Below are 25,377 nucleotides of genomic sequence, written 5' to 3' on the forward strand. Positions count from 1 at the left end.
AATGATGCCAAACCTGTGGGAAACAATTTGTTTTAATATAACTAGAAAGAAAGTATCATCTGAAACGATGATGTTACCCCCAATCTAAGATGGGGGGTTCTAACGAACGTAAGTAATAATTATACACAAAAATAGGGTTAGACACCAGCCTAATTAACGAGCGCAGCTGCAGGTATGAAGAAAGAGAAGAAAAGAACCCCCAATATTGCACTAGCAAAACGACTGAAAGCCATATGCAAACATAAAAGAAAAAGAAATGAAAATAATGTCCCAGAAATAACCAAAAACACCAGCTAGACGTACAGAAATTCGTTTAATAAGTAAGTTACAATTTTTCCTTTCGGGTAACAAACGATCGTCGTAAAGTAAAACAAAGTAAAGAAACCCTAGTATATATCAATGAAAGCGCATCCCACCTCTTTCTAATCATGAAAGACATAATTATAGCCAGCTTAATCAATCAAGATGACTGCTTATTTCCTCGAGAACATATTCTTCCACCTTGACCCGCCACCAGTTTTTGATTCAACCTCAAACTCGTCCCTTCCCTGCTTTGTCCCTTTCTCCAAATCTATCGGAATAAAGTTCGCCACACTATTCGTTGAGCTTCTGACCGCAGTTGGAGTCGGTGGAACTGCAGGCTGTCGGGTAATGATCGGCCTTGACATCTTGAGCTCTCCACGCGCATTGACAGAGAACCTTGGTACGAGAGAACGGCGCCTTCCTTGTAGCTCCCACTGCTTACGACGGCGCATGTACCACAGATAACTAGCCACTAACCCCCCAATACCAGCAATGACAACGATCGAGATGATACCGATTTGAGCCCCAAGAGGGATGTTGATGAAAGTATCCGAGGATCCGTCTGCGCCGGCAGTGCTATCTTCCGCTGTTTCGTCAATGAGCTTATTGGGATCGTCGTATGATTGTCCTGGGATCGTGGGGTAGTAGCCGAGTCCATCCGTTTGGCTGGCGGCTGCACTTGTGGACGCTGATTCGGAATAGCTTGAGGTGGGAGTAGCTGATGACTCGATACTAGTGACAGTAGCAGATGGCTGGAGACTGTTGATGGAAGTAGGCCCGGGGACAGTGCCGGTGGTGGTCTGTGCTAATACTGCACTGAGAGGAGAGAAAGCAGCGGCCACTATAAGGGCAATGAAGGTGTATTTTTGGGAAACCATATTGGGAAATTGCTAATTTTTCCTTTCTGTTTTGTAGAGAGTGGTTTTCAGAAGGAAGAGTAAGTCTTTAAAGGAATGATTAATACTGTTTCTTATGTAAATATATCCCGAGAGCACGGCCCTAGTAAATACTGGCGAGGAGGTTTGAGATCGATGTTCGAGCCTCCAGATCCTCTCTTGGACGGTAGATGTGTTATTGAATGTGACAACCAGAGGGGAGGGCATTGAGTTGACTTTATCTCCTGTTCAAAATGTCGCCCCTTCACCAGCGCCTATTTCTTGGACTACCAAAAAAAAATTGGTTTCTTTAGAAGCGAGAGCATCAGGGGCTCAAACTGTGCCAAGCTGTTGGATCAATTGGTCCAGGTAAGGTGGCTACTATTTTGGCTACTATTTGGGGCGTCTTGGCATGGATGAGCGCTCCCGTTGGTCAGTGCCTGGGCGGTTAGGCGCTTTGCATGCGGGAGACCTTATCTAAACCGATTAACAGACCAGGGCAAAAATCAATTTGAATGGCTGTCGTTAGTTCATAACGGGGATTAAAGGTACCTACCTGAAAGTTGGAAAATCACGCATTCTCAGTGGTTACCCATATTTGTTGCCACACCGTTCACCTCAAATGTGTTTAGCTCCATGGTCTTTCTGGATAGAATCATCTGGTTCGAACCAATAATGACGGATTGGTACCTTAGGGACCGAACACTCCGGGTGGAAAGACCTGAAACGAGGATTCTCCAATTTTGGAGGCGGGGACACATATGTACGTGGAAAGGGAAAAAATGGAGAAAGTTCCCCACATCTGTCATCTATTGTTTGATTTTATGATGACGGAACAGATGGAATGTGCGCCAAAGCCTTTGACGAATCTCTGTAAAAAGAAAAACTGATGACAGCGGACAAGTTTCTAGAACTCGTTTCAAATACCAGGAGGGCCGCCTGTCCATTCCGTGGGAATACCTGTTGAGGAGTGTTTGTTTTTAATGACCTAACAATTGATACTGAGCAGCTTGTCGGACCAATCTCCAAACCGGCCATATGGTGATAGATATTCTGTAGGGAAGGATAAATGAAGACCGGGAGCTTATTTGTTTGCTCTAGACAGGCAGTCAATTCCTTATTGATCATCATCTCATCATGGGGCTAGATGTGTATTTGCAACCCAGATGGGAGTTGCCTTATGTTGACAAACCGCCGATGTTGCCGATGGAGTTCATCCATCATTAGGTTTAAAGACCGTGATAACCGGCAGAAGTCCGCAATATTGTCCAGGAGAATTGGATTCAACACTCGACTCAGGCCGAGCTCCGAACCTGACATTTTGAACCGTATGTACCTTACCACACAGGCCATGCATAAGCGAAAATAGCACGTGTTTCCTTCAATCACGCAAACAAAACAACGAAAACGGGGAAACCAACCATGGATCGCGTCCCGCGACATCCACCCAACTGATCGCCGCTCATTTCTTTTTCCGGAAGGTTCCAGGAATAGAGATCCCACTTTTGATCTCTGTGTTCAGTGAGTGGGTAGGGACATGTACCTACTCTAGGGGAGATGCTACTGCCCAGGTCTTAGCGAGACTAGTGCCCGCGCCTAGAGGTCGTTTGTGATTGGTCAACAACCTTCAGGCGATTGAATGTGGTTAGACTATGAAGCTCTACCTAGTAGGCCATGAGATTCTTTCTCTCTTACAAATGTTGCCATCCTATTTACATCCCTCGCAAAGACGTCACCTTGTATTCAAAGTCAGGACGCAGGATCCAGGTAAGACAGTCTTTCTTTTCTTTTCTTTCTTTTCTTTTCTTTCTTTTCTTTTCTTTCTTTTCTTTCTTTTCTTTTCTTTCTTTTCTTTCTTTTCTTTTCTTTCTTTTCTTTCTTTTTAACGGTGCCTACCCGCTCTTGGGATCTCAAGTCCTGTGCTAATGTGTACCAAGATTGATCAGTTCGGCGGAAGTCAGTTGCTTTATTTTCGGCACCAACATTACCTGCAGCTACTACAAATGCGATACTGGTATTTACATACTTACCCCTTGATAGCTAGCCGGTATCCTTAAGTACTGAAGTATTGATAAGAATAAGCAAGTATGCTTCTCTTGAAACCTTCCATGAAATCAGCCACTGGAAATCTACATCAATCGTCAAGCCACTGTCAAGTTTCATCTCGTCTCATTCTATTTTGGCGTGCTTTATGTGCGCTATATTGGGAGCGTGTCGGTCGTTGGAACAGCGACAAGAATAGCTATGTCACTCTTGATGCAATTCAACATATAGCGATAGTCTTCGAGTGAGATATCATGATACCTCGAGAAGGCCGTGAATGTGCTTCCAAAGAGAAAGGGGATTTGTGTACCTAGGCGTGGTAGCATTACCATATTACCATAACTCGTAGCGGCCCGGCCGGGTAAAAACTCTTAACACCAAGCATATCAATTCGGTCGCTCTTCTACTCTCCTCGACTTCAAGTACACCCTCGACTACAACTGAAAAATACGCCGACTTAGCCGCTCTTCTGCGTACTAGTCCAGCACTACGTACACGTCTAGCAGTATAATTGGGTTTTCACATGTAACTACCCAAGGCTCATATCTATCCATATATATATAGAGTAGCGCGCGGCAGACCACCCAATACTAAATAGCCCCCAACCCTTTTCGCCTGGGGGTTTAGGGCCGATGTGGATAGTTGACAACTTACTCTTTAACTTATTAAGATGGATAAGGGGTTAGTTAGCAAAGGTGAATAAAAGACTGTGGATTCTTGATGGGGCCATCTATTTCCTCTGTTGCGGTTATAGCTAATGGAAATCACTTGTAAAGGAATGGACCCACTTACTTTCAGTACTTTCTTTCTGAGACTTCGTAAAACCTAAAATTCACTCTAAATCACTAAGTTCAAAGTATTTCATCGCATATGTTTATGAAGCTATCGCCTGAGCATGATCCAGTTTTGACTAACCACAGTCTTTTTCATGAAACTACCCTGGTAAGCTCTGCCTAATTATTCACGTGACCGCTTACCATTTCTAGAAAAGTTTGCCAATGAAAACTACATGTATAGAAGCTATATTCTAGGGTATCTTCGCATTATCATCATACCGCCGCCCTCAGCGCATAACTACGGACCTGATACAGTTGTGTTGGAAGTCCCTTCTGAACCTCAGTCCTTACGACCCGCAATCCGGCTTGCCTGAATAAGTTTTTAAACTTTTGATCCGTCCTATCGAATTTACATTAATCAGCTATCTAAATATTGTAGTGGGATGACATACCTGGTAACACTGCTATCTGTCTCATCATACATGTCATCTTTTGTCTCGGTGATATTCTCCTTCACAACGATGACACCGCCCTCCAAAACAGCGTTTTTGCAGCGCATAAGGTAGGCCACTAGTTGCACGTCCGAAAGGTGCCCTACGCACCACTGGCTTCACAAAAATTAGTCGCCGTGCCCAAAACCCACCTATACCCAGTCGGACACGCCAAGCTCCGAAGAAACTTACTTCCAGATAATATAGTACTTTTCTCCCCTCTCCTCTGTCGTCTTGACAGGGTCCCACTGCTCTAACCCCATGTTAACTATTTTGCCTACCCTCCCATCTTCTCGCTCATCTTTTAAGTTATTGCCCTCAATCGCCTCCTTAGTGAACTTCTCCACCGGTTCTATGATATCTACAATAACTTTGCCCTTGTTCAACGTTGTTAACAGTAATTTCGTGATCCTTCCGATCCCCGCGCCGCAGTCCGCGACCTTCCATATTTCGGGGCTAGACGCAGTTTTAAGTCGCAGCTTTGCAAGGAAGTTTTTAGACCCTTGGATGTCGATTCGGGAGACGTATTCATATCCTCCAAGCATGCCTGTTAACACCCGCACTATTTAGCTGCACTGCGTAGGATGTGGCATGATCGAAGGGGTATGTTATAACCATTTGGAGTGGCTTCAACGTTGTTCCAATACTCGATTGACTTTGCTTCTACATAAACATTAGCATGACTATTCCCATGAGAGACCTTTCAGAGCTCCTGTATCCTTACGATCAATTGAAGCGTCTGGTGGAGGTGCTGTTGTCATGGTTTTTGGTTGATGTGGTTCATGTGGCAGTGGTCCATGTGGGCCGAAGACTTCAATCGCTATTATTAGGAAACATGAAAAGATCAGATAAGATAAGATCAGAAACAGTAACCCTAGATCTTCAATAAGCTGCACCATGTAATTTTTTCGTTTCCTTTTTTCGAGGCTGGGGTCCGCGCGAAGATTTAGGCCTGCGTTTAAATGTTTCCTTATATACAAATCTGATCTTGGAATGTCAGCTTGATGGCGCTTTGTCTAGCGTTCTTTGTGTTCAATTCCTTTATCTGCCCTTCAGTTACGATGCCTGAAAAGGCTTAATGGAACCAAATGCAGACCTGAGCAAGCGAACGTTAAATATACATTACAGGGCCTTAAGCTTAGAGGGAGAGAATTGTGGTCCCACTTTGGAGATATATTCTGACACACAACCCCTCACTCGAAAAACCTTGTAGTCACAAAAAACAACAACGCCGGCATAAACAAAGAAATGCGTCCCGCCTTGCTGCATAAGCAAGGTTATTTCAAGGATTAGGCTTAGAGAGGAGGCCATTGCTGTTTATGGCCAAATTAAGAACCGGATTGGTTGTTAGGATCGATAGATCTGTTTTGGGAAATATTACACGATATTAATGGCTTGGTATTTAATGCAAAATACGGCTATGGCATGGGGGCCGAGCTTGAGTGGATTAAGCTTCCTTCGGTGATGCACATGATCTTTAACGATAGGCATCATGGATTGGTAGAGTACTACGTACATACGTTTATGTGCCACGGCCAGGCAGCAGACATGGATGTGTCATGAAGGGTCACTCGATTGCATTTTGACTCGTTTTTAGGATGGCGCTAAGTATGTAGTTTCACCTAGATACCCCAAAGTCCGCCTGGAGAGCTAAAAACAGCTATATTACAATTGAATAAAGTCAATATATAATCAGTAAAAAGACACAAAACAAGCTTTATTCGCCAAATTTGACCCCGCACGCAAAAACCCAGATTTAAGAAAAAATATATATACAGCGAAGATTGATACCCCCCCTCATGTCTCATTTAGCTACTTTTCATCTCTCCACACCTCGTGACCGTTTTGTTCCTCACATTGCGTTGTTCAAAGAAGTTGTAGCAGAAGAAGTCGCATCGTATCCTGGTTGATACTGGTATAAAATTGTAAATTATTCGTCGTGTTGACGTTTTAAGACCCCCCCAGCTCTTAACCCTAACCCTAGCACGATCTCATCATCACTACGCAAGCAAGCTCACGAGTGCTTCATTCCACCCAAAGGCTCGGCTCTAACCAGTGCCCAATCAATTCCCGAGTCCAGCTCATCGTCCACAAGCCCACAGACAGCCACATTGTCTCCGCGGATAAGATACAGCCCGTGCTCCACCTGCTGGGTTGGTTCGTCTGGACCTGCGGACGCGGGGCTGAAGATACGTTCGATTGTATGGGAGAGGATTAGGTTTGTAGTTTGGTCGTGGCCTAGAAGCTTGCCGGTTAAAGTACGGCCATCAGAGGTGAGGATTGTGACTGTCTCTGTGGTTTTTATCGGGGGTTAGCGGTGGGGTAGATTGAGGTAGAGGAGGGGGTAGGAAGGGGCTTACTGTTAACGAAAGACTGAAGGTTCGACATGATGGGTAGTTTGGCGTGACGTCGTGGGGATTGAGAGGAGATCTAGAGCGGAGGAAGCCTCTATCGTGACAGTTGGTGGGGCAGGGGTTGTGGTGAGGTTAAAGCACTGTCTTCGTGATACGGGGTTCGGTGGGGTTCGGTAGGCGTGAGCACGCTAGGTGACAGCCAATAATTCCGCAGAGGCAATCATTGATACCCTTGTTAGATTTATACATGCTTTGGGATTGTTTAGTTGGAAATCAACGCTTTGTATGTAAATGTATAGCTATTATTTTAATAAAGGTGTCTCTGCTCTGGTTACTAGTTTCCTTTAACCGTTGATAAGACTTGATAGTTAATGACCTAAGCTTTTGATATTTATACAGAATTATTCACAAAATAGACAAAAGAAATTAGAATACGTCTAAGTCTTCCTCCTCTTCGCCATCATCTTCTTCTTAGAGTTAAAGAGAGAGCCCAATTCTTTCCCACCGTTTCTCCCACCCTCATCATCACCTCGTCTTTTCCTGCTGTTCTCCAGCACTCTACTACTCTTGCCACCTTTCTCCGCGCCCTTGGTCAATCTATCTAAATCGCCGGCAAAGTCTCTCCAGTCTTCACCGCCAAACTGTCCACCATTGTCTCCGCCATTCCTCTTCCGTTCCCGCAGCTCCTTCTTACTTAGCTGCGGTAACCTCACGAAGTTGTTCTCCTCGTACTCTCTCCTCTCATGCTCTTCCCTTCTCTCCCTGGCACTCTTCGTCACCCTTCCACCAGCCACAATGGTAGATCCAATAGACGGTGTAGCCATCGGCGCAGTCGACATCTCGTCCGCGATAAACTCATCCAGCATGTGGCTCTTATTCCTGCCTGCATTCTCTCTCTCGCGTTTTCCATCAATTTTCTCGCTCGCTGCCGTTGCAAAACCGGGCATGACTGTCGCCGAGATGCGCGGCGGCTTGTAGATTCCTTCTTTACCCTCTGTCTCGCCAACACCCGGAAGAGCCGCAGTACTTGGCTTTGCCAGCGCCATCGGATTCGGGCGGAACGAGAGCTCCTTGTTGGCGATCGTGGACGCGGGCGCCGCTACTACCGTAGTCTTCTTCGAGTAGACTCCGTAATCGTCGTGTTCAACCCCATCGTCGGATTCTTCTCCTGTTGCGCCAGCGCCGCTGGTGGCGGCGGCAGTGGGCATTAATGCCACATTCCCAGCCTTTGAAAGCTCCTCATCGACGGCCGCGGCGACAACTTTATCGATCTGGTATTTGAGCTTCGCCTCTAGCGGCTTGACACCCTTCTCGAGAAGGAGTCTGATCTTAACAAGCTCCTTGACAACCTCGCTTCCAACCTGGCCGTTTTTTTTGGTAGGATCTAAAGAGCCGGAGCGGAGCTTGATGAGCACGAGGAAAACGAGGTTGTGTAGGTATGAGAGCAGGAGCTCATTTTTAACATCTAGAAGAGAGATTCCATTTTCGGGCGTAGTAACTGGAGGGAATTCGGATGATGTTAGGGAGGTAGAGGCCGAAGTTAGGGAGGTTATCAGTGTTGTGAGCGTTTCTAGAAGGGCGGCCATTTTTCCTGGGGTATCTGGATTTTCAAGATCATTTTTTTTTTTGGTGGAGGAAATGATTTCTTTGAGCCTCAGTCTTGGCGGACATGGGGTATTACCCGGACGATGGAAATGATTGTCAGAGCCCGGAGGTCTTTTTTTATCACAGAGAGAACGTCAGACTTCATCTTGAGTTACATGCTGTGCGTCAATTCAGCTATCGTGCTTTCTCGGAATACATAGTCTCATGCTATGAGACGTTTACTGACGAATTTGTCACATTCATTGGCCCGTTCTGGATTCTTGGCGCAAACATTTCCTTTGCTGAATCCACACAAGGGAAAGAAAGAGCTTCCGATAAAAAAAAAAAAAAAAAAAGGACAACAGAAACCAATGTCCCTAAAGAAATTTTAAATGTACACTTTTATGACCACAGACTCATGAACTCCATTAAGTAAGTATACCATCCCTATGCTAAGCGTGTTTTTTTAGCCTTGTCGTCATTCTCGTCTACTAGTGTCGCCTCCTCATCGTCAGTCGGACCTCTCTTCAAACCTTTCATCTTTCTTGACTGCATCTTGTTCAAGTCTTGCTTTCCGGTGTGGATACGTCCGAGCTTGTCTCCGATTATGTCTGTCTCGATATTCCTCTTCGATCTCGCCTATTTGCCAGAAATTATATTGTTAGCGATCCAAATACATCCACAAAAACGAGAAGCAATGACTTAATGCGTACCTCAAGCTGTCTAGGCTTCTTAAGTGCCTCCTTCATCATAGCTTCATCCGGTTCCTGGATTCTCCTAATCCTAAAGTCTATTCTGGGCCCAATCTCTTCCACTTCCACCCTCGGCAACTTCTGTCCACTCTTCTTCGTCTTGATCATATGCACCCTAATATGTACTGGCGGGCTAGGAACCAGATCCGTTGGCTCACTAACCGCAATACTGACGATGTACTGCAGCCCTTCAACATCAATTGCTTTTACTGTTTCACCTCTGAAAAAGTCGAGGAACATAGATTTGACGAGTTTGTAGTTTGGCGCAGAGTCGAACAAACTCCCACTGAATGAGATCATGGGCTTCATTCCAATGGCGAACTTGGCGTTCTTGAAAGACTCGAGAGGGCGGAAGCTAGATTCCTCGATACCGAACTCGATCATGTCCAGGATCTTGTGGTCGAATGTGCGTGCGAATGTAAGGTTGTGGGGTCGCTTCTTTGAGTGTGTAGCAAGGACGAGAAAAGAGGCGTCGTTCTTGGTAGAAAAGAACTCAAGGGGAGCAGCATCCTCGAATGGGTGGACTGCATTTTTCTTAGTGAACTTGATGGCATGGGGCTTCTTGAGTGCGTGCTGAAATTGCCAGAACTGTTAGAGTTGCAATTAGGGGATAGTTGAAGCGAAAGAAGTCTTACAAGATCTCCAAGAGCCTGTCTGCTCAGCTCGCTAGTGGTTGTACCAGAGAGGAACAAGGTCTTCTTTTGGTTCTCAACAAGCTTTGCTTCGCGGTCGTCGAGCGCACGTTTTGAGCGTGCATTACGAGGTTTTCTGCTTGGTGTTAGTGATTTCACTAAACTGCCCAAATGCCAAAAATAACTAGCAGGGCCGTACCTACACTGTGCGAATCATGACTGGTATCTTTTATGGTCCTATCTGCGGGAATCAGACTGGTGGGATTTCTAGCTGAGTGTCGCAAACTTTTTTTACGAGGGCTTGGTTCCGGGTAACTGGTCATGCACCTGCCAAGCATCAGAGGATAATCCCTAACCCTTGAAGTAACCAACTGATGCGGTGTTAAGGAAGTTTATCTTCAGCTCTATCTCATCGCGTCTTTCGAGATGTTTCTCTAGATGGGCTGCAGTAAACGCTGCGAGGTATCAACGATCATGTGGCAAATCATCAAATATCACTCGAGCCACTTCACAGGGTGTCATTCGCCGCCCTACGAAAGTCTTGGACACTCACATAGGTCGACTAAAACTTCAATTGATATGATTTTTATCCAACATATATACGATTATCTATTGGGTACGCCACGAAGTAAGCCAGCTCGAGCTGTTGACTCACTGAAAAAAAGACTTCATATCCAATGACCGGGGAATTTGAAGCTTCAAATGCCCCATAAAGAACGACTGGTGCGGGTAGCATGCTCGGCTGCAATGCGCTAATGTACAGGCAGTAAGAGCCCCTGCGCTCAACTGCATACATAATGTACATTTTGTGGTACAGGCTCTGCTTCTCAATGCTGGCCATGGTGTACAAAATTTTTATTTTGGGGATGCTGATCATACAATGTATGAAGTCCACGGGCCGAAGCTGGCTTATGGACTCACAAAATGCCGGTCAAGAGTCACCGCCGCTTTGTTCGGGCCATTAGATTCCCGTTCTGCAAGAGTTGATGTCTCAACGGCGAGTCAACACTGCGTTACTCGGAGCAAGGCTGCAGATGTCCCGACAACCGAAGGACCTGCCAGGTGTGATCTGAACAAAATAGCGAGTATATCTGATACAATTGAGGTCTTACTCTATGAGCTGCAGATCCGGAGAACATCTGCAGCGCTAGGGATATATAGGACTGAGTAGAAGGCATCAGATGGGCGAAAATCTCTCAAATTGGCAGGTCCTGTATGCATGGTGTAGAGGAGAAAACGTATATCATTTTCAATACTCTCAACATGTGGAGTGGTCCTATGATTAACCCCGTATGCAAAGCATGCTGCACATTGTAGGGCAGCACCCAAGCGCCAAATTGATGGTATGAGCTTAAAAGACATGGCGTTTTAGGAATCAGATTATTGGAACGAAGTTGGCTGCTGTGGCCCGACTGTATCGGGTTTCCTCTTCTGTATGTATATTGAAGGCAAAAAACTGCATTTATATGGGTGAGCACCAGGAGTCATACCATGATATTACATGTAGTTCTTATCCGCCACGTGTGTTCTGAAGGAGGCCTGGCCTTTTAGAATCTACACACATAGATATCTAACTCTGTCATATTGAAGAGTAGACTCAGTCTGTGGACACGTTGGATTATCAGGTTGATCATCATCGATCGATCTCCACACTAGTGAGAGGCGCTATCATGCACCGCTTGACGAATGTAAAGATAGACTCGCTCATGCGGGTTAATGCAATTGATTTAGAACTGATAATTAGCTTACGTACGGGGAGGATAGCGAGTTTAATTTGTATGTGGTTATGGTAAAGGTGCCACATCGTATGGGAATGTCCAGTGGGAACGTTGGCTGCATTCTGTCAAAGCCAATGTTGCACTACCGTAGGTCCCAAACACGCTGCCATGCCCATGTACCTACAGTAATAATTTTATCGGTTCTTTGATAGATTGCAGCAAGTTGGTGATTGCAAGAAATGACCCAAAATCCCTGGTACATGTACCCTATGGCGCATTTATAGGTTATTAAGGCGCGCAATATGCATATCTACGGTTCATCATATGCGTAACCCAATCAATAAGCTCTCTCGGAGTCTCTTGGTTCATGTTTGTGGCTAGTGTGAACTTCATTCAGTTGACGTACGATAGAGTAGAATGAGGACAAAAACCCCACAGGATTCTAGCCTTGCATACAAGTATCTGCTATGACGGGGGTGGTTTCTGTGCTTCAGGATTAGTTGTTATCATATGCACTGTTGAATCGGTTGTGATATCTAATTTTATAGGAAGTATGATTTCGTCGTATAACTTATGCGTACATGTGGTATCACTCGCTCCAAGAAACAAATAACTATCTGGTTACAGAAAATGATCGCCCCAAAACAAAACCGAACAGATACACCGTGACTTGGAATTAAAGAAGGAGAAGAAGAAGGAAACAGATGAAAGTGTTAATTTTTAGTTGCTGAAATATCTTCCAACGTTTGAATAAGATCGAAAGCCTCCAGAAATTGAGGAAACAAGAAATCCATCGTTAGATCGAAGTCTGAATAATCGGGTGACCACATGAGATAAGATTGCTGCATCGTACGTTTGAGACTGGCCGGGCTATATACCTGTTGCATAACGCCCCCCAAGTCCTTTCGGATCTAAGCAGCGAGGACAATAGGATTTGTAGGTCTTTTAACATCCACGAGAGCTGGAATCCAGACAGATGATTTGTCGTAGTTCTCGCCTTGCTCGTCTCCATGTTGTTTCAAGCAAGGCCTAAGAATGATGTCTATCGGCAGTTTTTCCTCAGGATCGACATGCTCTCCAGATGATTCTTTCATGTGTTCGTTTCCACACACAAATGTACGTGCACACTTAGCGTCGAACCATTGCTTCTCCAAAACCCTTACTTCTGCCGGATATTTCGACAGCTCAAATGCTAATTCGCCCGCTGTCCTGACAAACTCTTTACACTTCTGAAGCCTTTCTGCTTCGTTCCGTTGTGGAAAATATTTTTGTGATATTGGTCCGACAGCGTGCTCGATTGACGTGACAATACGGTCATAGTGTTGATCACGGTAAAAGGCTGCAGATTGGGCAACATCTTTATGTGACCCTGGTCGGGAGGAAGGAGGGGTAGGTGAAGTGGTAGACGTAGGACACCACACTCCAGACCTTTCGTATGCTGATAAAGTCGTGGCTCGCCATCTGTGCGCCTTTCCTCTATCTTCTAGAATAAAAAATCAGCCAATTTGTCATACGTGAAATGATGTCAAACCCTACTAACCCTTGAGCAGAACTTGGAATATCTCATTACAACTTTTCTGGAATCCCTCTTCGCACCCTTGGAATGGTTTCCCGTGCGCACCGGGCCAAAAGAACTCCATAGCCAAGCGGTCCGCAACCACTGCTTGGACGAGATGGCTGACATTCAAGTGGTCCTTCGTCCTCCAGCTATCGTCCCACGTGACCCAACCAAGCTCTACCTTAAACTGCGGGAACTTGTCGATCTTGAAGCCTTTGACGTCGATCTCAAAGTACTCACGCGCCCATTCAATTGAGCTGTCAAATACTGCATCGAGTGACTGGACAATTCTCTCAAGCGATTTTGAGTCGTCATCTTTGCCTTTCGCAGATTCTTGCTCTTGTAGTTGTTTTAAATCTTCCTCCTTTTTGGCTTTCTCTTCGAGGTCCTGGATTTTCCGTTCTAACTCTTGCTTTTCGGCTTCGAGTTTCTGAAACTGCACCTCAACGTTTTCAAGGTGCTGCAACCTCTCTTGTGTAACCGCGGGCTTGGTGTCACCACCGTGACCACGGAAACGTGGCCATAAAGAAGTCATGAGTTTGGTCGCCTTGTAACGGAAGCACGTCTTTAATAGCTGAGGTGTTGAGTATTTGTGATATAGGTAGGGATTGAGAGGAAGGCAGTACTGTAAATTCGAATTTATCTCATGAGAGGAAGGAGCAGGAAGCTCAGAGAAACACCTCCCAACGTTATCTAGGCAAGAAGATATTGCTTTGGTTGTCCAGTGAATATCTGGCACCACTCATTTGCTTCGTACACACGCTCCATGGGACACAATACCTACGTGTTATTGGAAATACCCCGCTTTATCGGTGAACAAACAACCAATTACTATTTATGAGCCATTACTTGAGCTTAATCATCAAACCTGAACCTCAATCGGATAGGTAGGTTCGTAGCCGAACAAATCAAAGGAGTGACGTTTCCGGATTGCATGTAGAGTAGGTACATACATGTAGGTACCCTAGGTACTCTACTCTATAGTAGGTGTTGGGGTCTGCATTATGTGTAATTATATATGCGTTGGTATGATACCAGATAGCTATTGGTGTCAATAGAGTAGTTAAAAACAAACCAGTGCAACGGGGCGAAGTGGTGCCAGGGATAATTTCAATAGATTCATTTGAAATTTTGAGTGGAGATCAAATTTATGCTTCGATAGTTGCACTGATTTGTTGAACACTCAAGTATATACAGTTGTAGTTATTTTGTAGAATTTTTCGGGCTTCAAGTATTCTGTGATATTTAGGCTGTATGATCTATTTCGGCCGTGAGATTTAACATATCTACTGGTACTAGAAAGACTACTTCCAAAAAGTAAGAATCATAAAGCAAGCGCAAGTGATAGGTATATCTTCCCGAAAACACCGCTCTAAACCCAGGGGAAAAAAAGAAACCAGACTATTAGAAAGAAAGAAAAAATCTATGCAACAAAGGTTTCAGATCAACTGAAATCTTAACCCTCATACTCCGTCATAAAAGCTTCGTGAAATTTCTCCAATTTCTCCACCCACTCGGTCCCAGGTGCCAAGAAAGTTGTTCTGAAATGCCATGTCCCTTCTTTCTGTCCGAAGCCCGATCCCGGAACAGTGCAGATACCGGTAGCATCAAGTACTTTCATACAGTAGAACTCATCCGGCTTCTGGCCTTGCTTTTTGGCAGCCTCGATGGCCTTTGGTGGTATTGTGATGGTGGGAAAGAGGTACATAGAACCAAGAGGATCTTGGCATGAGACACCGCGCATCTTGCCAAATGCCTTATGGAGAGCTTGGGAGCGCTCTCTAAGGTCCCCAAAAATGACTATGATGCAGTGTTAATACGTTTTATAAGGGGGTGAATCAATTGGCTTACCATTATGTTCCTTGTTATACAAATCATAAGACTCACTGCCTTTCTTTGGTGGGTTGATCATAAGTTCAACTAAACACTGGCCAATGACTGGGGGGCACAGTGTGATAGAAACAAGTTTGTAGATTTGTGCCTGTACCTCCTTATCGAACCCTACCAGTTCGAAGTATCCTGCACGGTGTCCGCACTCGCCGATCATACCCTTTGAAACTGAGTGGAAGCTTACTAGTTCCACATGATCATACTTTCCAGGACTCTCCTTTTGGAGATTCCTTAATACCTTCTTAAAAGAGTGAAACTCGCCCTGATAAACATTTGTCTGGTAGACCTCGTCGGCCATAATGACAAGATGTTCTTCAGCAGCAAGAGAGATAACATCGGCAATGTTTTGCTCTGTCAGAGTGGCTCCAGTTGGGTTACCGGGGTTGATGACAACGATGGCGCGCAATTCAGTACCAGCAGCTCTTGCCTTGGTGATTTCTCCACGAATGGCCGGCACATCGGTAGCCCAGGACAAAGGTTCATCCAGGTAGTATGGAACTGGGGTAGCGTCGATGAGTGCAAGCGTAGCAGTGTAGAGAGGATATTGCGGAATGGGGATCAGAACGCCGGTTTCTTTAGAGGCACAAATGGTATGTAGAAGTGTAGAAACGCCAGATGATGCGCCGGCGGTGAGGAAAATGTCATCTGGGTCGGCCGGGTGGCCATCACGTTCTAAGGAATCAAGTTAACAGTCTTATCATCACCAGATACAAGTAATTTACTAACCTTCGATAAACCTTGCAACGCTCTTTCTGAGACCGAAACAACCTTGGCTCTGAGAGTATGCACCCACACTCCCTACTTGCTCCAAAAGCCATTTTGCCCTCTCTCTAACGTCTTTCGGGAACAACCCTTCATGCTCCAATAGAGCGGGGTACTCGAGGATACTCAGAACCTGCCTGATGAATGTAAGGGGCTTCTGGCCTAGCTGCTGTGGGTTTCCGATGTTTGCAGAAATAACGTCATTGAATGGAAGATTGTGGTTTGGGGTAGTATTTTGAGACGCGGAATCACTGCCTGAGGCAGAGACGGTACCAGCGGCCGCAAGTATTTTCCGGTATTCTTCTGATTTGATGGGGATTGCTCCACGCACGGCATATTCGGCCTTTTTGACGTGGGGGTTGATATTTGAGAGGTTGAGAGCCTTACGAGGGGCAGAGGTAGACATTGGAGTGGTTTGATTCTGATGAACTGTCCAAGTTGCTTATTAGAATATGAACAATGATGTTGATTTGTATAGTTGGGGAGTAGGGAAGGGTGTGGAAGACGGTGCAGGAGGATATCTGAGGATTTGGGGGAGCTTCGTTACGCTAGATACGGATGACGTTGATAGAGCCTATCCATCGTAGCGACGCACTCGTGGCAATCCCCAAGATCCAAGGTCCAACTACGTGATGAACTGACGATATAGAATGGAGCTTACCAGCACTGGTATATTGTAACTTTAGTCCTACAAGACCCGGTATCGGTGAGGAATAGTGGAAGCTCAATCGACTTCGAGTAATAGCGATCCTGCGGGTAACAGGAGACCAACCCATTGCGATCTACGACCTTCTTAAATACTTGCGAGTATGAGGTTACTAGCAATCTAATCTGTGTGCGGAAGGGATGGAGTGGATGCAGTGCAGAGGGTTCTGCATGGGGAAGAGGGGTGCAAAGAGATGGAAGCAGGACGGATGGGATGTTGGTCAGCCCACGCGTATTAGGAGATGGGGAAATGGGTGCAGTTACGATATGTCAGTCAGATAGTCAGTGGAAGAGTTGCCGGGACCAAAAGCGTGGGGTCCTGGTGGGCAGGGCGGGGTGAAAATCTCGGCTCTTCGCTTATCATGCAAGCCACAAGTGCCCCACATCGTATCAAAACCAGAAAGAAGGGTCTTCCATCACCAATCACCTTCAAGACTGCTTTGTACCTACATACAGGTACGATACATACTTTACCTCTATCATCCTCCCCCTTGGTGTGCTCACGCTCTGTAAGTACCTACATTTAGGTACATGTACCTATCGTTCGAACTAGAGTCGCGGGGAAATGCGCAACTTGAGGAAAAGAGGAAGATTCAAAAATCGTGTCACCGGTTGGTCCCGATCCGCAGAACCCGTAGAGATCCCCGGCTGATACCGAAAGCTCGATTTGACTAGTAAATATCCGTGGGGGAAAGGAAGAATTGATTCCTTCTAGAAATTACACATCATAACTCACCCCCTACACGTGATAACTCAATTTGTCTTCGGTGATAGGGTTCATAAGGCTGCGGATCGAATTGCGATGTTTTTCGACAGTAACTGGTTGGTTGACACACTTCAAGTAATTGATCCCACCGGTATTGCACTCTTCTCAGGGATAGGCAGTTATTTCTTAATCATCGACAAGGACCCCCAAAGAAACCCATTTCTAGTCTCTTAGGATCCTCATGAGAGAGAGCACATACATGTATGTTTCTATATTATGGACATTTATGAAATATTGCCAAGACTTTGTGGTAAAAAAAAACGGAGAGAATATATAACGTTATATTAACATGTACTTGTTAGTCAAGGAACCGCCGGCAATAGTGAATTATCGAAGAAAGGGAGAACCAAGCCTGGATTCGGGCTTAATCACGATATCACATCAGCAGGATACCAACCTCCCACTTGATTAACAGCCACTCGGGGGGTTTCTTCGTATATGTACTCTGGGTAGGTCACAGGATAGAGTACTTTAGGTACATGTGTGTATATTATGATTATCTTGGGTGAATAAAAAAATTTAAATGAAAGGATTGCGTAAAAGTGCTTAGATTGCGTGTGTATGTGTGTGGCACCAGATTGATTTTCCGATCCCATGGTTCAAGGATTAGTAGTAGAACGCCGATGACTGTGCACTGGATTTCACATATAACTCATTCCGCGAGTTGATACAGTTTCATACATGACGTAGGTGCATAGACATTCTTCACATGGATCCAGGTCGAACAAGATCAGGAGCTATAACAAGTACCATGTGGAAGATTCAGTGTCTGTACTAAAATCTTGACCGTCTAGTAGGTTGATGAGCCGAGCCGAGCTCTGCTCCTTCGAAGGGAGCCATATGATTTTCATAATCCCGAGCTAGGTTACGCTGAATCATTCCCTTTGAAATATAATGAGTTGTGGTGATGGTGGTTTCGGGGAAGAAAGGTTTTCTCAAAACCATACAAATACCACCACCTACAAAACTTGGCAGAAGAATATTTGTTACTTTTTTGATCATTGGCCACCAGCTCGAGCTATATCACAAAAACCAAAAACTCGAGTTCTAAAAAGGCACATTAGTTCGCAAAGGTACATGTACCCTAAGCTGTTATAGTAATAGTAATAGTAAACGCTGGTAAAAAGTAAGTTGTGTTCTAGAACCCAATAAGCTGAACAACATATAGAAACTTGGTAAAACGCTAAACCCTGGGTTTTGTTTGCCATGGACGGCATATTGATTAATGAGTAATCGTAGGACTATCCAAGTGATTACATCCGTTTTAAATGAGTTTTCACGCACACATGCTGCAGGCAGAATATCGATAGAACCAATGCATAGTTAAGATATGCGGCCAAGTATGCCATTAATTATTCAATAAATTCTACTTCGAGATTTATGCTTCACGCACACAGCATTTATATACAACTACACATAGGGCGGACTAGTTAAAACTTTTTTTTTTTTTACCAAACTGTCATCCACTCTGTGAACTTCTTTTGAACGAATTTCGAAAATTCCCTTGCAACGATGCGACCAACTTGTTCTGATGGATGCAATTCGTCGTACCAGAGGAAGGAATCACGGTCATTGGGACGATATGTGGTGCCTATCCAAAAAAAAAAAAAAAAAAAAAAAAAATGCATCAGTTTCTGTCTTTCATTCTTATAAAAGCGGGGGGAGTTAAGCATACATGGTCCATCAAGAACGCAATGAAGGTTGAAACCGGTTACGTTCAACGGGAGAGATCCATTCAAGTAGTTTGCAGGGTTAATGCGGATGTCAGTCAACTATTCACAGTTAGTAATCTTTCGTCACTTCTGAATTGCGGGCTTAGCTCGGCAACTTACCAGTCCATAAGTATCCATCATGGCTACTTTAGCACCTTTCAGGGCTCCGTCGTGAATTTCCGCTGGAACTCTGTATTTGAATATTTCGTTTCCACCTTGCACCAAATCTCTCATCCTAGTGCTAATGACAGTCGCATTCCCACTTCTCCCTCTCCAGAATCTATGGGGCCCCTCACTACCACCTTCGCTCAAAGGCGCATAAAGTGGTGCATGCTCAATTGGTGCCAAACTTAGCAAAACAAAGTTCCTTGCTCCATAGTTATAGAGCTTGGACATTGTTTCAAAGACACAGCTCGTGTAGTTGGTTAGTCCTACATTCGGTAGGCCGGTGATGATGTTATCGCCGCCGAGGTCATTGGTTCCGATCCAGATGGCATAGAGTGTTTCATCATTTGAAAGCTTCCGAGATTCTTTTGGGAAGTCTGCGAAGAATGCTGGCACCTCGTAGCCAAGGATATCTGGGAACAGACCGTTGATAGAACTCAGATAACGCGGGGTGAGCGAGTTTGAACAGACGGCGCCAGAAACGGCATAGTTGTAGAGAGTTACACCTGTGTATTGTGCAACGAAGCGAGCCCAGCTTCGGCCGCCAGAAGCAGTGGATGAACTCTGTTTGGTCAGTCAGTATATATGACAACTATGAATGTAGCTAGCGGGTTGGCGGGTGTCAGATCAGAGATTTGGCAGCGGTATGTGTCAAGACCCAGCCACCCCTAGTATGAAAACCAAATAACTAAAGAGGAAAATACTGACCTCCTGCTGAACATATCCTACAGGTGGTGCTGATCCATTGTGACTGAAGAAGTAACCTAATCGGCCTTCGTCCGTGTAGCTGATGGTCTGTTGTTAGACTATGGATCCACAAATGGACATCCGGAAGGTAATTACCTGTCACCAAAGACAACCAAGTTCTTAAACTTGCCCCCTGATAATGCTGCTGAGTCTCGGGAGAACACAGCTCCTTCCTCTGGGTTCAATGGGCTGGCATAGGCAGATAATGCCAGAAGAAGTGTTGAAAGGACGGGTATTTGGACAAACATCGCAAGTAAATTTCCTCTTGAAGAATTTGATGAATGGAGAAACCGACTGAGCAAAATTCAGATTCCTATACTCTTGGGATCCCCTTTATATAAATTTTGTCTGTCTGGGTGCTTCTCTTCCGAAGAGGTACTGTGACATGGGAGCTCTGTGATTTGCAATCTTGGCTGATTTCAAAGCAGGGTTCGTATTCAGCCTAGGGCAAAAGAAAACGTTTAACCACAGCATTCGGTCAACCGGATTTATAACGATGTACCTTTCCTGTTGCTTTATTTGCTCCTATTTTTTTCGTCACCATCAAGCAAAGCCTAATGGTTTTCCGGGGTAGGTATTATGCTCAACCAGGGCCTGACATCGCCAAAAGCGTTGGATCTACAAGATCAGGCACACAAGCGTTATATCCGTGCACGTGGGAAACTGCGGATTTCCCGATATTAACTATTCCGAAAAGGATCATGGCGGCCATTTTCCCATTAGCTTGATTACTCTTTTTGAATCGTAGTCGGGCTTAACGTCAAATCTAGTATTTAAAGCCGTTTTTTTTTTAAAAAATGCCTGGATATATGTACCTACATGTACATATATGTTGGATCAGTAATAAAGAACCGTCTGAGTACTGACCAATAATTTAAATCCATGACTTTGTACAACGCTCTGTAATAACTAATTTCATTATTAAGCACTAAACATGCATACATGGCACTTTACTCATAATATATAACACAGAAGATTATTACAGTTATGTCACCTCAAGATATTGTCGCCTACCAGGCTTTATATCCTGTAGAGCAATAGGTCTCTCTCTCTCCTCAGGTACGTCCCCCGTGCAATCTGATTTATCCAACCGTTTTCGTTCTTTTGACGAGATACATAAATATATAGGATACGTTGCCATTATAGAAAAAACTGAGAGTGGAACACTCATGACGTACCGACGATTGCTTTTTTTGAGAACCGCGTAGTATAGAGGCGGGAAAACCATGGCTCCAACAGCGGAAGAAATTTGATACTTTGCGCCATCTTTGGTGAGCTTCCCACGGCCACGGATGGCTGTAGCAAGAACAATCGGGAAAATGGGTGACTGACATAGATATATCTTAGCAAAGGGGTCGCATCGAAAGAACATTATATAAGACTTACTTCCAAAAACCAAATCAGCTGAATCATCACAGTTCCGATCCTCATGCTTTGTGTGATAAGAGCAAATGCCGTGGTAACGGTGCAGCCTGTCACAGCAGCAAGCAATATATAACGTGGTCGTAAGGCGAGCATTGCAAAGCCTGCAACAAATCTTCCGGCGACGAATAAGCCATGGCTGGTTGTTGAAGAGCTATACACTGCTGAGGTGCCTTCACCAAGATATGTACCCGAAAACCTAGAAAAGATTTCTTGAGCGCCAGTGTATAGGAACTGAGCTACAAGACTCCATATAAATCCCACAGCATATTCACCCTTCCATAGTGAAGTGAAACCATGCCGCTCAGGACCTGTGGGGAAATCTGTATCCCTAGAAATTCCAGGAGTCGTGTCAGTCAGTGAAAACCAAGATTAAAGACAATAAATTAACAAATTCAACATACTTCACCTCTGGAATTTTTGAATAATAGAACGCAATTGCTAACAGGAAAACGAAAAATGCAATTCCCAGGTATACCCACTGCACACCTCCAAGTGAGGTTTCGCCTTCTAGTAATTCAGGTAGGACCTGACTTGCCACAATAGGCCCTACTAAAGCTCCAACAGCTTGAAAGGCTTGTGAAATACAGAGGCGAGATTCGCAATATTTCTGGGGGCCGCACAAGACTATAAATGGATTTGCTGCAAGTTCGATTCTTTACCGTTCTTTAGCTAAGTTCATTCATTCATTTGTACTCTAAGGTGGGCACCTACGTTGCGAGGCCAAGCCCCAAGACCACCATGGAAACACAGAATCCGGCATAACTTTTCAATACCGCAGATGGCCAGAAGATCAAGCACCCAGCACCATTGATACAAAGTCCGACAATGAAGGTGACCCTAAACCCATATAGTTTCAAAAGGGACCCTGACAATAAAAGCGGAGCGGCAAAGTATCCACTTCAGATATTATCAATAATTAGGCTAAAAAAGTATCAACTTGGGTTGTATAAGAACTAACCTGAAGTATGCTGAATGGAGTCCGAGTGACTCTGATACTGATATATTCAACAAATCCTCGAATCGTTGATTTATTGTATTGACAAATCCATACGCAAATCCCCATAAGAAGAATAGCACAGTGACTAAGGAAAGGGGTCTCAAGGACTCCCTAAATGTGAGAGCAATTGCGGACTTTGGTGGCTCAAAGGTTATGAACTCGGTGGAGTGCAAAGTTGAGTCAATCGTGTCACCAAAAGAAGCTGATCCGGATGATCCAGAGACACCGATGCAACTGGGAAATAATTTGGCGATGAGAGGCTTGATCATTGGTACCGAAGCACACATGATACCGGCGTTAATTTCGACGCTACTCCACATGAAAGATAGCGCACCATTCCCTAAATCCAGACATTAAATTAAACCTTGATCCAGTACCAATAACAGCGAAGATTTCCTTACAAGAATTTACATGAGTGTCTTTTACTAGTTCAGAGTGAATGTGCTCATTCGCTAGTGCCCTCTCAAAAAAATATATCCTAATGATACCAACAATCAAGGTCCTATATTCACTCAAGGTTATAAGATACACTAGGCTTCAGCCACAACTTACCGAGAGAACTCACAAACCACCTCCAGCAAACACGGCAATCAAAATAATCTTCTGCTTCTTTGGTAGGCGAAGTGATGTCAAAACTGGCATTGGTAGAATCAAGATTAGTAGGTCGGTAATTACATTGAGAGGTGCCGATGCATAGATAAGTGCATATGTCTCAATACATCTGGCCGTCCCAGGCATATCTGTTAAGAAAGTGGCGGATAGCTTGAGGCACTGATTAGTCTTATTCTTAGAAGAAGAAAATTTCATTTGAGTAATTACCGGATTGCATTGGAAAGCAACAAGAAATGTCATAACAAGACCTCCGATGTTAACAACAATTAATGTTGCCCAGTTCCCCCACTGGACCAGCCTGAAATTTTGGGATATGCTGAGATAGAATAGCAATATCGAGGTTTTTGTTGCCATCAATGCAGGGTGCTGTTATCGTTAAAAATGTTTGAAACTGGTTGTTATCAAGACACTTACATAAAGCAAAGTGTATACAAATTGTGTCTATAGAGACGGCCGTCGAGGCTTTAGAGTCTTTAAATCACCGAGATGAAAACTATAATTTAAAGAGAACTTACCTTCCGTTCCAGTACTTGGTTCTCCTTAGAGAGAGTGTCGTGTCCTAGGCCATATGTAGTGCCTAAATATATGGAAAAAGAAACACCGAAAGAAAGTATCTATATGATTTGAAATTAGCACAGAATATTCAGATTCTTGTCTTCCACGAGTGTCATTTATAATCGCATACCCAGGAAAGCACAATCAACCAGTCATCGGCGTTAACCCTCTTCAAAATGAGTCCTCTCGATACAAATCGAAGCACTACAGCGGTAAATGATAATCCCGAACATATCATTATAACCATCACCACCACCGACGTATCGTGTTTTTCAGACATGTTGATACCGTAAGGTCGAGGTGTTACCCTCGAAGTAGATGAAACCACAGAAATCAGTCAATCCAAGGGACATCCGCGGTTTATAAAGGGGTTGTGGGGAAAACGAAGCTTTCCGGGGAAGTGGGACCCTTAGGACCCTTTTTCTGGTTGAAGGGCTGATGACGGTCAACAGCGGCAAGAATAGCGGGGGAGTCCTTTATTGTCGTTCAGGCCTGCACGGATCTCCATGAGATCTTTGTGAATCCTTCAAGAGAGTTAGTCGTTGTAAGATTACTGACTGGAGTCGTTTTTGTAAAAACATGCCTGCTGCGACACCAATGCAGCATATTCTAAGAGGGTTCCAGCTCACGCGAAAGAAAACGTTTTTCTGATCCAATGCCAAGGGATGGATGGAGTTTTAATACCGGCTTGTCGATGATCAGCGTCGCTATGTATGTTACAAGCTTGCGCCAGAACCTCATGAGGTTCAGACCCTCTTTTCTCTAGATCCACTGAAAAAAAAGATTTGACTTTTCTAGAAATTTACAATAATGAACTTGGGTATATAACTGGTAACAGGGGAGAGTTAACTGCTCCGAATCCACAAACCCGGAGCTCGGCCAAACTTGACTTGTAGGGTAAAATACACCGTGGAGTACGGCGAGTATCTCAGGGTCTAAATTGATCGGCTTCTGGACGTGGGAAGCTGCCGATTTTGTATGAATTCTAGCAGACAGCCAATTCTTATTGGTTACGACTACAAGCAGCATCCAGGTCAGTAAGAGTAAAAAGCCCACGAATCCCTGGGCTGTAATGTGAGGTCCCGGACTGCTGACCGAACTTGGTATGAATAAGAACCCCCAGTTTGCAAGGATACCAAAAATATTGATAGAAGGCCTCTTCAGTTCCTAGTCTTCCCTCTTTTGAAGTCTCGCTTAATACAGACGAGCCCGGCTACCACGCATTCGGGGGTGAGAAACCCGGAACACTACCGAGCGTTGTATGTATGGTGGTAATACGCGGATAACCCCTGGTGTAGATGCTCGAGAGTGATACTTCTACTCCACAGCCTCATATATTTATGCCAGGAACAAACAGGTGGGTGTTCTAGAGTCCAAGGGTGGATTGAGTACCTGGTAAAACATTTTTTCTGTCTGAGGACCAATATTATCGTCACACAGATATTTGAAATCTGGGGGATCCGGGACCTGTGGGGAATAATATATAATCGGGATGGCTGATGGATACATGTATACATACGCACACGTGAATTTAGCGCTTGACGTTCATCTCGGACCGTCCCTACGTATGTATACTTGAGTGTCGCGGCTCCTCGTACATGTATCAACTACTCGTACCTTCGTGACGTTTGTAAAAGGAACCGCTATTGCATACCATACTAGATTGTGGACTTGGCGCGTATTTGTATGGTATGCAATTACAAACGTCACGAAAATACGAGTAGAAGTATCGATCTACCTACACCAACTGCTAGCAGTGTCGACAACTATTGCCCAACTCCACATGAACCCAATGGTTGTGAACACAATCCGACCAGATGATGAGTTGAGGCATTTCAACGACCAACTAGCTATTCCTCATGTTTAGAGGATTATTTATTACCTGGAACTTCTCACCTCCGTCCTACGTCCGCGCGTACAGTTGCAACTCGATATGCCGGATCTCAATACGCCGG

General features: G+C 44.6%; 9 protein-coding genes across 9 annotated transcripts; all 9 read right to left on the reverse strand.

The window, feature by feature from the left end:
• Positions 1 to 473: 473 nt before the first annotated feature.
• On the reverse strand, positions 474 to 1,181 carry LAJ45_01790 (uncharacterized protein; the record flags this gene model as incomplete). The annotated part of the gene is made up of 1 exon (XM_046111383.1): positions 474 to 1,181. The coding sequence occupies one exon, from the start codon at positions 1,179 to 1,181 to the stop codon at positions 474 to 476; it is 708 nt and encodes a 235-aa protein (XP_045975327.1).
• A 3,089-nt stretch (positions 1,182 to 4,270) lies between these two features.
• LAJ45_01791 (uncharacterized protein) lies at positions 4,271 to 5,249 on the reverse strand (the record flags this gene model as incomplete). Its single annotated transcript, XM_046111384.1, has 5 exons — positions 4,271 to 4,397; positions 4,450 to 4,605; positions 4,681 to 5,035; positions 5,104 to 5,151; positions 5,213 to 5,249. 5 exons carry the CDS (start codon positions 5,247 to 5,249, stop codon positions 4,271 to 4,273), a joined length of 723 nt encoding a protein of 240 aa, XP_045975328.1.
• Positions 5,250 to 6,502: 1,253 nt separating this feature from the next.
• Positions 6,503 to 6,876, reverse strand: LAJ45_01792 (uncharacterized protein; the record flags this gene model as incomplete). The annotated part of the gene is made up of 2 exons (XM_046111385.1): positions 6,503 to 6,780; positions 6,849 to 6,876. The coding sequence occupies 2 exons, from the start codon at positions 6,874 to 6,876 to the stop codon at positions 6,503 to 6,505; spliced, it is 306 nt and encodes a 101-aa protein (XP_045975329.1).
• A 403-nt stretch (positions 6,877 to 7,279) lies between these two features.
• Positions 7,280 to 8,428, reverse strand: LAJ45_01793 (uncharacterized protein; the record flags this gene model as incomplete). The annotated part of the gene is made up of 1 exon (XM_046111386.1): positions 7,280 to 8,428. The coding sequence occupies one exon, from the start codon at positions 8,426 to 8,428 to the stop codon at positions 7,280 to 7,282; it is 1,149 nt and encodes a 382-aa protein (XP_045975330.1).
• Positions 8,429 to 8,814: 386 nt separating this feature from the next.
• On the reverse strand, positions 8,815 to 10,027 carry LAJ45_01794 (uncharacterized protein; the record flags this gene model as incomplete). Its single annotated transcript, XM_046111387.1, has 5 exons — positions 8,815 to 8,873; positions 8,960 to 9,065; positions 9,140 to 9,751; positions 9,814 to 9,946; positions 10,014 to 10,027. The coding sequence occupies 5 exons, from the start codon at positions 10,025 to 10,027 to the stop codon at positions 8,815 to 8,817; spliced, it is 924 nt and encodes a 307-aa protein (XP_045975331.1).
• A 2,412-nt stretch (positions 10,028 to 12,439) lies between these two features.
• LAJ45_01795 (uncharacterized protein) lies at positions 12,440 to 13,621 on the reverse strand (the record flags this gene model as incomplete). The annotated part of the gene is made up of 2 exons (XM_046111388.1): positions 12,440 to 13,011; positions 13,069 to 13,621. The coding sequence occupies 2 exons, from the start codon at positions 13,619 to 13,621 to the stop codon at positions 12,440 to 12,442; spliced, it is 1,125 nt and encodes a 374-aa protein (XP_045975332.1).
• Positions 13,622 to 14,542: 921 nt separating this feature from the next.
• Positions 14,543 to 16,514, reverse strand: LAJ45_01796 (uncharacterized protein; the record flags this gene model as incomplete). Its single annotated transcript, XM_046111389.1, has 4 exons — positions 14,543 to 14,886; positions 14,938 to 15,648; positions 15,703 to 16,167; positions 16,400 to 16,514. 4 exons carry the CDS (start codon positions 16,512 to 16,514, stop codon positions 14,543 to 14,545), a joined length of 1,635 nt encoding a protein of 544 aa, XP_045975333.1.
• A 2,143-nt stretch (positions 16,515 to 18,657) lies between these two features.
• LAJ45_01797 (uncharacterized protein) lies at positions 18,658 to 23,702 on the reverse strand (the record flags this gene model as incomplete). Its single annotated transcript, XM_046111390.1, has 20 exons — positions 18,658 to 18,800; positions 18,885 to 18,981; positions 19,042 to 19,650; positions 19,795 to 19,873; positions 19,930 to 20,127; positions 20,213 to 20,275; positions 20,336 to 20,358; positions 21,035 to 21,160; positions 21,220 to 21,359; positions 21,435 to 21,586; positions 21,660 to 21,911; positions 21,970 to 22,155; positions 22,217 to 22,595; positions 22,657 to 22,757; positions 22,821 to 22,864; positions 22,931 to 23,017; positions 23,075 to 23,233; positions 23,282 to 23,308; positions 23,383 to 23,481; positions 23,553 to 23,702. The coding sequence occupies 20 exons, from the start codon at positions 23,700 to 23,702 to the stop codon at positions 18,658 to 18,660; spliced, it is 3,114 nt and encodes a 1,037-aa protein (XP_045975334.1).
• Positions 23,703 to 23,867: 165 nt separating this feature from the next.
• On the reverse strand, positions 23,868 to 24,826 carry LAJ45_01798 (uncharacterized protein; the record flags this gene model as incomplete). Its single annotated transcript, XM_046111391.1, has 5 exons — positions 23,868 to 23,946; positions 24,006 to 24,008; positions 24,291 to 24,438; positions 24,518 to 24,635; positions 24,815 to 24,826. The coding sequence occupies 5 exons, from the start codon at positions 24,824 to 24,826 to the stop codon at positions 23,868 to 23,870; spliced, it is 360 nt and encodes a 119-aa protein (XP_045975335.1).
• Between the last annotated feature and the right edge of the window lie 551 nt (positions 24,827 to 25,377).

This window comes from Morchella importuna (genome assembly GCF_003444635.1).
Source record: "Morchella importuna strain M04M26 chromosome Unknown Morimp01GS003, whole genome shotgun sequence".
Lineage (NCBI taxonomy): Eukaryota > Fungi > Ascomycota > Pezizomycetes > Pezizales > Morchellaceae > Morchella > Morchella importuna.